General features: G+C 34.1%; 1 protein-coding gene across 1 annotated transcript; it reads left to right on the top strand.

The window, feature by feature from the left end:
* The first annotated feature begins 10,729 nt into the window (after window positions 1–10,729).
* Window positions 10,730–11,708, top strand: LOC145165163 (uncharacterized). Its single transcript, XM_079083849.1, has one exon. It carries the CDS (start codon window positions 10,802–10,804, stop codon window positions 11,594–11,596), a length of 795 nt encoding a protein of 264 aa, XP_078939975.1. The 5' UTR covers window positions 10,730–10,801; the 3' UTR covers window positions 11,597–11,708.
* Window positions 11,709–13,794: the final 2,086 nt, after the last annotated feature.

The following is a 13,794-nucleotide window of genomic DNA, read 5'->3' as shown; positions in this document are numbered from 1 at the left end:
ATAGCTCCACCTCTTCTCCCTAACCCCCCCGATTGCATCTGGTTTCATCCCCAATTCCGACTAGAATAGGTTTGAGGACGCTAAACCATCACCGGCGTACCTCTTCGCCACCACTGCCAAAATAGTCGAGCAACGATCACTGATTCTTTCTCCGACGAATGCGTAATCCTGCTAAAACCCTAGAACTAGAGGCTCAGGTCCTCTACCATAGCTCGACCTCTTCTCCCTAACCCCCGATTGCATCTGGTTTCATCCCAAATTCCGACTAGAATGAGATTGAGGACGCTAAACCATCACCAACGTACCTCTTCGCCACCACTGCCAAAATAGTCGAGGATATCTACAACGAGAACGAACCATCACCAGTTGCATAAGTTTGATTTTGATTTGGTTCACCAGATTCGATTGGAGACTTCAATTTCTGGATTTTGGTTTGGAGGTTTAGGTTCATCAGAGCAAGGTTTGAGTATTTAATTTCATGAGTGCTAGGATTTTGGATTCGATTTCTGTAACGACCAAGCCACCATTTATGGGTTCGATTTATTAATTCAAGTTCATTCCTTTTGAAGCTCATCATGTTCATTTTTTGTTTTGAGTGGTTTGATTTTGATTTCATCTATAGGTAATTTGGTTTTAAATGATTTGTTTTTGAGTTCATCCATTATTTTTGGGTTTTGATTTCATCAATGATTTATGGTTTGAGTTTCGATTCATCCGTGATTTCTGAGTTTAATTTCTGGGCATGATAATTGGTTTTAATTTATGGGTTTGAGTTTCCTTGCATCGATTTAGGCACTGAGTATGATTTTTGGGGTTTGATTTTTTTGTTTAATTTTTAGATGCAAAGTAGGGGAGGTGGTTGTGGGCGATGTTACTGCAGTTGGTGTTGGTGTTGATCTTTGATGGCGGAGGATATAGAAGGGTGGCGGTGGTGTTATGGCAGTGGTGATGAATGGTTGGATTTCTGTGTTTAAGTGGAATTGTCCGACTGCGATGGTAGTAGAAGACAGATGTTGATGGCGGAGGTGCTGATTAGAAGAGTGCATATTTAATAATTTTCTTTAAAACATTAGTAATAAATCAATAATAAATAAAATGAAAAAATAAATAAATAAGGGTAATATTGTCTTTTCATGTTTTTAGGGACGAAAATCGCAACAAATGAATACCACAGGGATGGTCCGAGTGCAAAATAAATGTTAGGGACGAAACACGTAATTTTGACCAAACCATAGGGACTATTTCAGTAATTTACTCTAAATATTATTAACTTATAATATTATAAAGTATAAGGGTTGAATTTTAACTTTTAAAATTCTAAGGGCTAACTTGGAATTAAAGTATTCATAAGTGAAAACTTTTCAAATTCCAAAACTTGAGGGCAAGTTTTGAAACTATTCAAAACTAATTAATTCCATAACTTATGAGTTTAAAGTAGTTTTAATTAAAACTACTTTAAACTAATTAATAAAAAAAATAACTTTTTTTATTGTAACTTATGGAACTAATTAAGGTTACACTTTTTTTTTAATTTAATGAAGAGACTCTTGAACCTCCATAACTTGAGGACAAGTTATGGAGTCATAAAACCATTTAATTAGAACTAGACTCTTCATTTTGTAACCTTTGCCAACTTTTATGAGTTTTATGATTCTTAAATGTGACTTTTCATATAACTTGAGGACAAGTTACAAAAACACACTTTGGAATCAACTCTTAGATTAAAATGGATTGAAAACAACTATTTCACACAACTTTTCTATTAATCTAAGAACCTCATAAGAACAAGATAATTCAAATCATCAATCTTCAAGAAATTAGCATGAACATACAAACTAATACAAATCTTGAAATTATGACAATTATCTTAGAAATTGGATTAGCATGAACATTACCACATCAAAAACAAGTTTATAAGTCCAAAAACATCTTAGGGTAATGTTCCTAGTCCAATTCCAGCCAAAACAATCGAATATATGCATCCAACTCGATTTTTTCAGCTACTTTTGCAAGTATAACAAGAAAACAAGCCTAGGCTCTGATACCACTGTAGGGTTATGAGCATTCTAACACTCCTAAGTGTACATGCAACCCTAAATACCTTGGATCTATGTTTTCTCTATTATACATACAATTATGAACATCCAAGGTATTATCCTAATCTAGCATACAAAATAATAAATATAACAAGATAGAATACATACCTCTTTGATGTAGAATGTCTTCATGAAGCTTGAGTGCCTAGTGCCCCAAGTGTGACACCTCAAATGGTTCACACAACACTAAATACACTTGGAATAACTTGAGAGAAACTTGAACACTCCTTGAAATCGTCTAGCCCTCACACTCACACATTAGTGCACGATTTCTTGAGCCATGGGATTCTTTTATATGGTGGCTATTAGGGTTACACCATGTAACTCATAACTTTACCCATTCCTTATGCTCCATGGATTTTAACCTCCATGGAGTATCCATGGGTCACCCCATGGACTTAGTCCAACATAAGGAATCTTGGATCACAAGCCCACATATATAAGAATGAATGATTTACACAATCAACCCATATATTTAATTAGTCTCCTTTTGATCACTTAATTAATTCCAAATTAATTCTTGATCAATACTAATTAAATAACCTTATTAATATATTAGAACTTATAATATATTAACCAACCTTAAGTGTTATTTCTCTCATTATAGTCTATCCAAATGCATGATGCCATGCAACCCAAATGGACCATGTCGGGTCGGGTCAAGTCTTACCAATTATAGTTATGGACTTAGACATTAATCCAACATTTACGTGTTATATCGACCCTAAGGGGTCAGATCTACCATGTGGATGAGATGAGCTCAACAGAAATCGAGTTTATGGACATGGACTTAGTGGACTCGGCGAGTTGTTCTTGGGACTCGGCGAGTCGGGAAATGGTTCCCCTACCTTTGTTGTTTTGAGGAGTCTGGTTGAGCCTAGAAGAGGACTCAACAAAGATGGACGTGATTATAGACCTGGAAATCATGGGACTCGACGAGGGTATGAACAAACTCGGCGAGTCCAAGGCAATCTCCCAACCCATGAAGATGGACTCGACGAGTTATTCATACAACTCGGCGAGTCATAGACTGAACACATTCTTATGAGGGAGATGAACTCGACGAGTTCAAGGGGAACTCGGCGAGTCGGTTGAGGATGGTACCGATATTATGGTTGAAGAAGGACCCATCAAGTTGTTGCTAGACTCGACGAGCAGAGTCGGGAGTTGGATCATTTCGGAGGAATAGGGACTCGACGAGTTGGTAGACCAACTCGGCGAGTCAAGTCAACTAGAGGTTGACTTTGACCAAAGTTGACTTTGACCAGGATTTGGGTTGACCCTTATGGGGGTTGTGGGTACAACTTGATAACTTAGTAGAGTTGTCGTGTAGGGATTGAGGAGTCGAGGAAAGTCGATTTTCACGTCGGGGACAGTTCAGACACTACGCGACATTGATGTGAGTTACCTTCTAGTAGAAGTGGGTCTAAGGCACCAAGGCCGACCCACTAGTAGTTGATTACAGTTGAGATGATTGTCTTTGTGATAATTGTCTGGTTTGCTATTACTTGATATGTTCTATGTGCCAGTATGCTATGTTTTATGTGATAGTGGTAGTACGAGGGGAATAGTCCCCTGATCGGTTGTTAGGACCGCATGGTAGGTCGGACACTCCAGATATGTCTGACAGCATTTTTATGATAGTTTATTATGTGATAGTAGTAAGGGGTGAAATAGTCCCCGAGACCGGGTGAGATAGACCGGAGGGTAGGAAGGCACCCCAGAATGGTCTGACACGGGTAGTCAGCACCCCAGAATGGCTTGACACGGGTAGTCAGCACCCCAGAATGGCTTGACATGGGTAGGTCGGGCACCCCAGAATTGCCCGACAGCATGTATGATTGTATAGTGTGTGGTATGATGGGGGAACTCACTAAGCTTTGTGCTTACAGTTTCAGTTTTGGTTTCAGGTACCTCTTCATCCAAGGGGAAGGAGTCGGCGGCGTAGCAGCACATCACACACACACATGTTTTCCGCAATGAGTTTTTTGGGATTGTATTTTGATTTATATTACTGTTCGATGTTTTGATTTGAGATATGTTCATGATGGTTTATGGATTGATACGATATTGACAATGTTTTCAGTAAACAATTTTATAAATTACTTAATTACAAACGAAATTTTTGGACTCGAAATTTGGGATGTTACAATTTGAGGCATCACACTTGAGGTGCTAAGCTCTTGAAAGGCCAAAACTACAAGCTACAAAAAGGAGGTATTCTTCTAACTTGATTTTATTATTCATGTACCAAAACTGTATGCTAGTTTTAGGCTTCATGCTTTGGAAATTTTATTGCATGTATAACTAGAGAAAACTTAGATCCAAAGCTATTAGGGTTGTATGTGCACCATAGGAGTGTTATAGTACACAAAACCCAACATTGGTATCAGAGCATAGGGTAGTTTTATGTTATATTGTTGCATTGTTCATTGTTCAAAGTTGAAGCAAACTGAAAAGAGCTTTCTGCCAGAATGAACTCGCCGAGTCCATTGATGAACTCGACGAGTCCAAAGCCTGGCTCGACGAGTTGCACTGGCAAATGACAGATTTTCGGGTTTTTTGGCCTATATTGGATTAGGATCACTACCACAAACTGTTTTGCATCATAAAATTTGTTTTTTTATATGGTAGTGATTATACTCATCCAATGAAAAGATAATTGTCAAATTTTTAAGATAATTGTTGGTTATATGATAAACAAAGTTACTTGTAAATTGTTGATTTGATATTATCTTGCTTTATGAGTTTAGTTAGATCAATCATGAATTATATGATAATTTTATTTGTTGAAATTGATCTAAATGTGTTTAGTGAGTTCCATAACTTGTCCTCAAGTTAAGGAACATGAAAAGTCTCATCCATTAACATAACATTAAACTCATAAGTTATGGAAATGAAAAGGTTTTCAAGAGTTACAAAACTTGCCCTCAAGTTTTGGTATTTGAAAAGTCTCAAATTATGAAATATTGAATTCTAAAACATCTAGTAATTGAAAGGTTTCAAAAGATTCAACTCTTGGGTTCATAACTTAAAAATTAATTAAATAGTTTTAATTTTGAATTTTTAATAATCTAGATGCTTTGAATAGTTCAATTACACCTTATGGACTTTATTAAATTCATTAAAGTGTTTAATTAAAAGAGTATTAATAAATCCATAATTATATGGTTTGAGTTTAATTAAATTAAAAGTCTAGTTTAAATAAAAGATTAAACCACCTAGTATTTTAAATGTTTAAATACACCCTTATACTATATAAAATTAAAAGTATAATATATTATATATGTATAAGTAAAAGGTCAGTCTTACCGTTAGTAGGCCTCATTCACGAAGTCGGTCTATACGGGGGGTATAAGGTTACTGCCTATAAAATGGTGGTTTAATGGGTGTCCACTCTCACCCACCGCTTCCTTGACTGGTGGAGGGTCGTTAATCGAACGGGTAGGATAGGACATTAATTCTCATTAAAAGTATAATGAAATACCAAGTAACTAAATGCTTAATAAATTCCCGATCTTAGTTACTTAGGAAAAATGTGAATTTGGTGTTATTCCATGAAATTGCACTTTGCACATTGTTAAGTCGTTAGTGGAGCGTGTGTGGTTAACTGGCACACTAATTTGGGACTAGCAAGGGTAGCAAAGGGTAGCTTGGTGTTAATCATAGATCAATGGAGCGTGTGTGGTTAACCGGCACATTGATTAGGTGATATGTAACATCGAGAATTTTCCGGATCGGCAGTCCGAGCTTTTGGTCTGTGTTATTTAGAATCTTGAGGTGAGTCTCCTCACTATACTATGGTTCGAAGGCAGCAATGTCGGCCTATTGGCTTATGATATATGGGAAGACCAGGGGGTGGCCCTTGGCATTTGTATGAAAGACCCATAGGTGGCTCCTGGCAAATTGTATGCAAGACCAGGCGGATTTCCTGTTTCATACCATATTTGATTCACATGGATAGGAACACATACACCATAAAATCTAAGTGTCATAAGGTTTCTCTCCAATTCATGAAAATGATTGTGAGGAAAGGCTTTCACTAAGTAGATTTTAAGGAGATAGAATTTGTGATATTTGCGTTCTCAAATTCGATTATGATTACGGCATTCCTCTTCATAGTTCAAATTGTGAGAAATGGCAAAAGGTCTAAACATTTGAGACTTATTGTTGTAAGTTCTAAAACTGTTTAGACACATATGTGAGTTATCTAAGGAAATGTGTATGAGTTTGAGAAGCCTAGATAAAGTCTTATCGAAGCGTCTTGTATCAGAAATCTGAACTTTGGTAAGAAAGTCAACAAGTATTGATTTCTAGAAGTCCAGCTTATTTCCAGGTACATGTCAGAGCTAGTGGGAGCATAAGTGTTATGCTAGTAAGATAATAATTATCATGCTAGTGGGAGCATAATTATTATGGTAAGTGTTGCGAGTTAGCAATGTTAATTATAGAAAACAAAGATTTCAATTCGCAAAGTTACAGTCTTAGTGTAAACAACAACATAGTTGAAATGACTTAGGAAACGAACCTAACTCAAATGGCTTTAGAACCAAACATAGCTCCTTCAGAGAGACCCGAGAGTGTTGGATCCTAACCGAGGGAGTAGACATCCCAATTCTAACTTTTTCGTTATAGGATTATTACAGGTTTCAGCCAAAGTGAAACCACAATTCCCAAAAATTTCGATAAGTTACATGATTGATATGGTACATGATTTCTTAGGTAACGATTCTTAAAATTTGGAAATCAATTATGCTATCATATATGACAATTTTTCACAATTTAGTAAAATGCTTTATATTTTTTATAATAATTATAAAAATATATTAACGTCATTTTAAGCTCATTTTACATAATGTCAAAGAATATAATAATAATAGTTGATTTTTGATATTTTCAACTAAACATGTTATATTTTCTCAAACTTTGTTTTTCAACTGTTTAAGGTAATGTACTTTTTTTTTATACCTAAATATGTTCAATAACATTTTTTATTAGATATAATATTTTTTCTATATATATTTTAATAAGCTCAAACTTATATATGACAAATACTATAATCTTAATATATATATATATATATATATATATATATATATATATATATATATAGCAACCTACTTAATACTTACAATATATATTAGTGATTTATAACATTTAAGGTTGTTATTTCACAATCTTTTAAACATTAGCAAAGTATGATGCCTTTTTGTGTATAAAAACTTATAAATCATATATATATATATATATATATATATATATATATATATATATATATAACAACCTACTTAATACTTATAAGATATATTTGTGATTTATAACATTTTAGGTTGCTATTTCACAATCTTTAAACTTTAACAAAGTATGATGTCATTTTGTGTATAAAAACTTATAAATCATCAAAACTTTGATAAACACGAATTTACTCTCTCCCAAATATGAAAACCGTAAAATAGGGGTCGTAGAAACTCACATTTGATGTGTGATCTCGATCTAGGTTCGTTTTTGTGAAGTTTATCGTGAAAAACCACAATTCGACACTTCTTGTGATTAAGAGAAACTATCGGGACAGTTTAGTAATAATTTAAACAAGTGGAAGGAAAAATTGATCTTAAAAATCAAAAGGGAGGGTTGATTTGCTCAAGCAATACGAACAAGGGGCTGTTTTGGATCAAGTATTACAAATGAGAGGCTGATTTGAACAATAACTACAAATTGGGACTGATTTGGTGATACTAATACAATGAAGGAACTGTTTTTAATCAAATTAAAGCAACCAATGGAGAGAGTCTTTGATACTCATCTGATCGAGAAAGGAAACAAACGAAGGCGGTTAAAAGAGGTGGTCCGGTAGTGGTTGAGCAAATCGCGAGGAGAAGGAGCCCATTTTTCTGACGGTCCTCTTGGCCTCCTTGACTTCGTCGATGATAGCCATATATCGAGGGGAAGGAAAGCGAAGGTGGTGAAAGGCTCGACGATGGTTGAAGCGTCAAAGGTGGTGGAGAGAGGGTTGTTCTGGTGCTTCTCTCAGTTGTTTTCCCTTTTTGTCGGTTGTTATGCTTCAAGGGAGGCAACAACGATCGAAAGGGGGGCTTGGGGTGGTGTTACTTGATCGGAGGAGGGTGGAGGAGGGTTGTGAACGTCGTTGTTGAGGGGCTACTCTGGTGGCTCCTTCCTGCTGTTTTCCTTCTCGTCGCCAGTTATGGAGTCGTGTAGCAGTAGCAATGATCGAAGGGTGGTTGGCAGGTGTTACTTCAATAAGCAAATGGTGAAGAACAAAGGAGTTTGTTGCCTCCTCTTGGCCAGAAAAACAACCTCCGATGGAGGTTACTTCCATTCAAGTGAGAGAAAGAGAGAGATGTGAGAGTAGAGAGAGAAGGGTAGTGAGAGAAAGTTAGTGAGAGAAGAGAGTAGCTTCTAATTGAAGCATTTTTTTGTATTATTGAAAAGGATAATGACTTAAAAGGGTAACATATTATTCGATTTGTATATATTTTGTCATTGAGTTTTTTTTTCGTCCATATTTACCTCTTAAACTTGTTAAACTGTACACATTCAGTCCTTATGACCTGTTACTCCAGGTTAGCCGGGAAAAATAACTTGATAGGGTAATATATTTTTTATTTTGTACACATTTAGTCCTTAATATTTTTGTACATATTTAGTCCTTAATATTTTTTTTGTTTCAAAATAAGTCCTTTTTTTGTACTCATTCAGTACTTATGAATGATTTCTTTAGGTTTTTTTCACGACATCTTACGTGAGACAATCATTGATGAGGTGTTTGGGGTTGTTGATGCTTATGTCCAATGCGATGTCGACTGCTTGGTTGCGTAAGTCTTGTGGTTTGACTTAGGTCTTGTATTTTGAACATCGTAACTTCTTCATACGATATCAGATTTTAAGGATCTTTATCCACGTGTTCATTTTTTGAGTCTACTACAACTTTCATTAAGATTACTCCCGTTAAAATGTAATATATTTTTACTAACGATTTTATAAAAAAAACATACATACATGCATTCATAAAAAACGTATGGACAGGGGAAGACGCAGTAATACATAGTAGGTGTTGCCGAGATGAAATAGGTGTTGCCGATACATGGAAAATAGGTATAAACGAAAAAAAAAGCGAAAAATTTTCCACTGCGAACAGAAAAAACAGGTGTTGTCGGTGCAACACCGGGACCATACTAAATCCGCCACCGTGTATGGATATAAAGATCGTTAAAATCTGAGATCATATGAAGAAGTTATGACGTTCAGAACACATGACCTAAGCAACCAAGTAGTCGAGATCGCGATGGATATAAGCATCAAAAACCCCATACACCTCATTAATGAATGTCTCACGTAAGATTTCGTGAGAAAAAACTAAAAAATCATTCATAAGTACTGAATGAGTACAAAAAAAAATATTTTGCAAAAAAAAAAAAAAAAAAAAAACTAAATGTGTACAAAAATATTAAGGACTAAATGTGTACAAAGTGAGAAATATATTACCCTATTAAGTCATTTTTACCGGGTAACCTGGAGTAGCCGGTCATAAGGACTGAATGTATACAGTTTAACAAGTTGAAGGGGTAAATGTGGACGAAAAAAAACTCAGTGACCAAATGTGTACAAATCGAAAAATATATTACCTTTTTAAGTCATTATCCCTTATTGAAAAGTCAAATCGACTTTTTGGTAGATATTTTGGCAATTAAACATGTGCCAAGTATTTTAGCGATTTTCGTTTTTCGGTTCTCGTGTCGATAGATTCCAACATGTAATTTTACGAATTCGTTTTTTCTCAAGATTAAGAATATCACAAAAAAGAAATCAAATAATAGACCACAGTCTGAGTTCAAAAACATGCTCAAAAACAATTTACGAGGTTCCAAACGAAGTAGTGCAAAGTTCATTTTAGAAAAATCAGATAAATACTGATTTTATAGCTTGAAATGGGCATAACTTCCTCATATAATGTTTGTTTTTGACGTTCTTTATATTCATGGAATCAGGAAAACAAAATCTATTCAAATTTCTTATCTATAGCTCTCAAGTATAATTAATGCAAAAAAAAAAAAAATTTAGGGCATTAATTAATACCCATTTTATGAATTGTTTTCTAATTGTTAACGACTGTCAATTTTTTGAAATTTTAAGGTATTCCATATGCAATTTCAGATATAATGACTTCAATTGCACTCAATGACAAAAAATACTACACAATAGGTCCTCTTTATAGTGTTGTTAACGATAGTTTGACCGACGAACTTTGACCTAGTTGTTACTAAATTAGCATAATTTTAAAAGTTATATGACTAAGAGCACAAAGTCAAAAGTTACGTGACCAAATTAAAACCAAATGACTTTTAGCCCAACAGTATCCAGTGTTACCCTTCCTTCTTGAAGTTGGGGGTTTAAGTCCCGTCGGGGACATAGATGGATTTAAGGTATAGTTTAAGAGTATCTTAGATTTGCCGTTTCAAAAAAAAAAGTGACCAAATTAAAAATTAAATATCTAAATAAACACAAAACTAAAAATTAAATGACTTTTAAAAACTTAAAATGAATTAAGGACCAAATAAACACAAAGTCAAAATTAAGAGAAAAAAAACAACCCAAACCCTGTAGAAAATATCAAAATAGGGGTAAAACCGAATGCCATAACCAAAGTTGCAGGCTGAAGTACCGGAGTTCTCTCTCCCGCAGACACAATGGCTTCCACAATCTCTCGCAGACTTGCATCCAAGATCCTGAACCCTTCTTCCTCCCCTGCTCTCTTTTCACTATACCCCACCTCCTACCGTCTTATCCCTGATGATTCCCATCGATCCTTCTCAAACTCTACCCCCAATTTCACTACTTTCAATCTCCCATCATCGTTTCCCACAATACCAGTTGGCACTAGTCACAGTTTAATTAGATCAAATACCAGTTTCAACGCTAGTTTCAAAATCCAATCGCTAAACCCTAATCTTTATCAAAGCCCCAAGTTTTTGTCAACCTCCACTCAGCAATCTGATCCTGAAGAAACCCAAAAACCTAACGAGAATCCAAGCCAAACCCTTGACGGATTCAAGCACCAAGAGATCACTGGACCTACTGTGGAACGCGATGTTTCTGCACTTGCTAATGAGACACGCCAAGTGCTCGATCAAATGACAAAGACAATTTACACCCTTAGCAAAAGTTTAGCTCTTTTGGGTCTGTTTCAGTTGGGTCTAGGCGCTTGGATTTCGTATGTTACCAAGTCGACTCCTATCCCAGAAGTATCTGTGCAGAGCTGCTTGGCATTTGGGTTACCATTTTCGTTGTCATTCATGCTTCGGAGGTCATTGAAGCCAATGAGTTTCTTCAGGAAAATGGAGGAGCAAGGTAGGTTGCAGATTCTGACTCTTACACTTCAACTTGCAAAGAATCTGAATGTGTTTTTTGTGAGGTTGAATGTGGTTTCGTACTTGTGTGTTGGCGTTGCTTCTCTTGGACTGCTTGTTATTGCACTATATTGATGGCTTGTATTGATATTTTTCAGTTTTGACATACAATGAACCATATGTTGTTAGTAATTCAGTCGAAATCCCATAGTTTTCTACAATAAATATGAATACGGATTTTGAATCATGTGTTGGAGACAATGATCATATGATATGGACAATTTGTTTAAGACCTTTGTTGCTTATGGGATTAACGGATTTATTGTTTTCTTTATAGTTGCATTCATAACTGTTAAAGTATGTGACTTATAAGAAATGTGTTAGTTTCTTTTAGGGAAAATGACACTGAAGCACGTTAGAATTAATTTGTCCGGTTTGGTCAATGAAGTTTTTTTAGTGCATTGCATTAAAATGAACAAATTGCAATTTTTTTTTATCATTTTTAAAAAGGCTAAACAAGGTGGAGATACTAGCTATTTTTATTTGTGCATGACCAAAATATTGTTAGTTCTCGATTTGGCCATCAAAATGGTGTTGTTTACTTTTTTTTCTGTCAAATAATAGTCTTTGAGGTGACATGTTTGGAGTTTAGACGAACAAAAGACTTGAGTTTCAAGCCGGGTAATGACTATGTGTGGGGTTTTTATCCTCCTGTAATGGGTTTTTTTTTATCCAGGAGAGCTCTAATGGTAATAGGTTAGTTTCTCTATTCTAGTACTATTTGTGAGACTAATGTATTATATGAGTTTATTCAAAAAAAAATAAACAAAATAAAAATCTAACAATCTAGAAAATTTAAATTTATAAGAAAAAAGTAAAATATTTAATTATTAAAATTGAAGTGTTTATTTATCTTTTAAATTTAAACTAATAATCATAATCATTTCTAATAAATGAAGGTTTTTTTTTTGTCATATGTTACGCACTCATTCAATTTGTCAAATGTCATTTTGTGGTTATTTTGATTTAATTTCTTTTCCACATGTCATTTTATGGATTTTTCTATTTTAATAAATTTCACATAATATTTTAATGTAATAATTACAATATATATATATAGTAATAAATGAATATCAATTTCATTAATGGACTTGTCTTCTTATTTCAAAATTTTCAAATTAAAGCTTATTAGTTTATTTTTTTTTAATTTATTTAAATTTAAAAGATAAAAAAAATCAATTTTAATAATTCATTTTTTTTTATTTTCTTATAAATTCAAAGTTCTTAAATATTTAAACATTTATATTTAATTTTTTTTAATTAACTCATGTAATATATAGGTCTTACACCTAGTTTAAATAAATAAACAACTAATATAATTGGATTCAATTTAGAACTTTAGAAATTATAAAGAAACTTGCATTAATGAATTGGATATATATATTCATTATTACATTTATTACATTTAAGTATTATATGAAATTTAATAAAATGAAAAACCCACAAAATGACATGGATATAATTTAATCTGAATTTACAACAAAATGACATATGGCATAATACATAAAGGATCACAAATAGCAAAATTATTTTTATTTATTAAGAAGTTGTTAAGCATTTTATACAATGGGCTTGGGCTGATTGGTATTGGCCGGTAAAGATACTAGATTTTTTATATCCATTTTTCTGTCCAACCTGAAATTTGATTTTTGGTTATAGCCGTCGGGGCCGAAAAGGGGCAAAATTTCTAGAAACAGTAATATGACCGTATTTTTAGCCATTGAACCCCTAGAAAGTCCCTTTTGCCCCCATTAGTGTTGGTATGAATATATGTTGGTTCATTTGGTTTCAACATACTGCAAAAAAACTGACAATATCAATATAAGTATGTGTTTGTTTGAAAGATTATTTGGACACTGCCAAAGCTCATAAAGTTGTGTTTCAATATTTTTACCACCCATCGAAGAATACATCCATGAAGAAGAAAGTTACACAAAGGATATCACATCCAATGATTGAAGTAGATAGGGTGACATTGCGGAGGAAGACACCATCCAAGAATTTTCGGATTAGATAACTTCGACAATCATTTGACGACTAAAAACAATTGTATAATTTAATTTTATCTGTCTTTTTGAATTTTTAAATCAAATATATAATCAAGTAAAGAATATAAAAACTTAGATTTAATGGAATTATCTGAATTCCGATATTAAATTTTGTTGCATGCGATCTACATGGATTACATCAGATACCCATTCCGCTACAAAAATTGGCAAAATCCAACCCATCTAATTCAATTCGAACCGAGTTTTAAAATATCCGACTTTTGT

This window comes from Lactuca virosa, chromosome 1 (assembly GCF_052849685.1).
Source record: "Lactuca virosa cultivar CGN04683 chromosome 1, Lactuca_virosa_CGN04683_v6, whole genome shotgun sequence".
Taxonomy (NCBI): domain Eukaryota; kingdom Viridiplantae; phylum Streptophyta; class Magnoliopsida; order Asterales; family Asteraceae; genus Lactuca; species Lactuca virosa.
Note: the sequence above shows the minus strand (reverse complement) of the source record. Positions and strands in the feature narration are given on the sequence as shown.

What these genes read in the sequence shown, in the direction of transcription:
- LOC145165163 (XM_079083849.1), top strand. Translation starts at nt 10,802, where the DNA reads ATGGCTTCCACAATCTCTCGCAGACTTGCATCCAAGATCCTGAACCCT.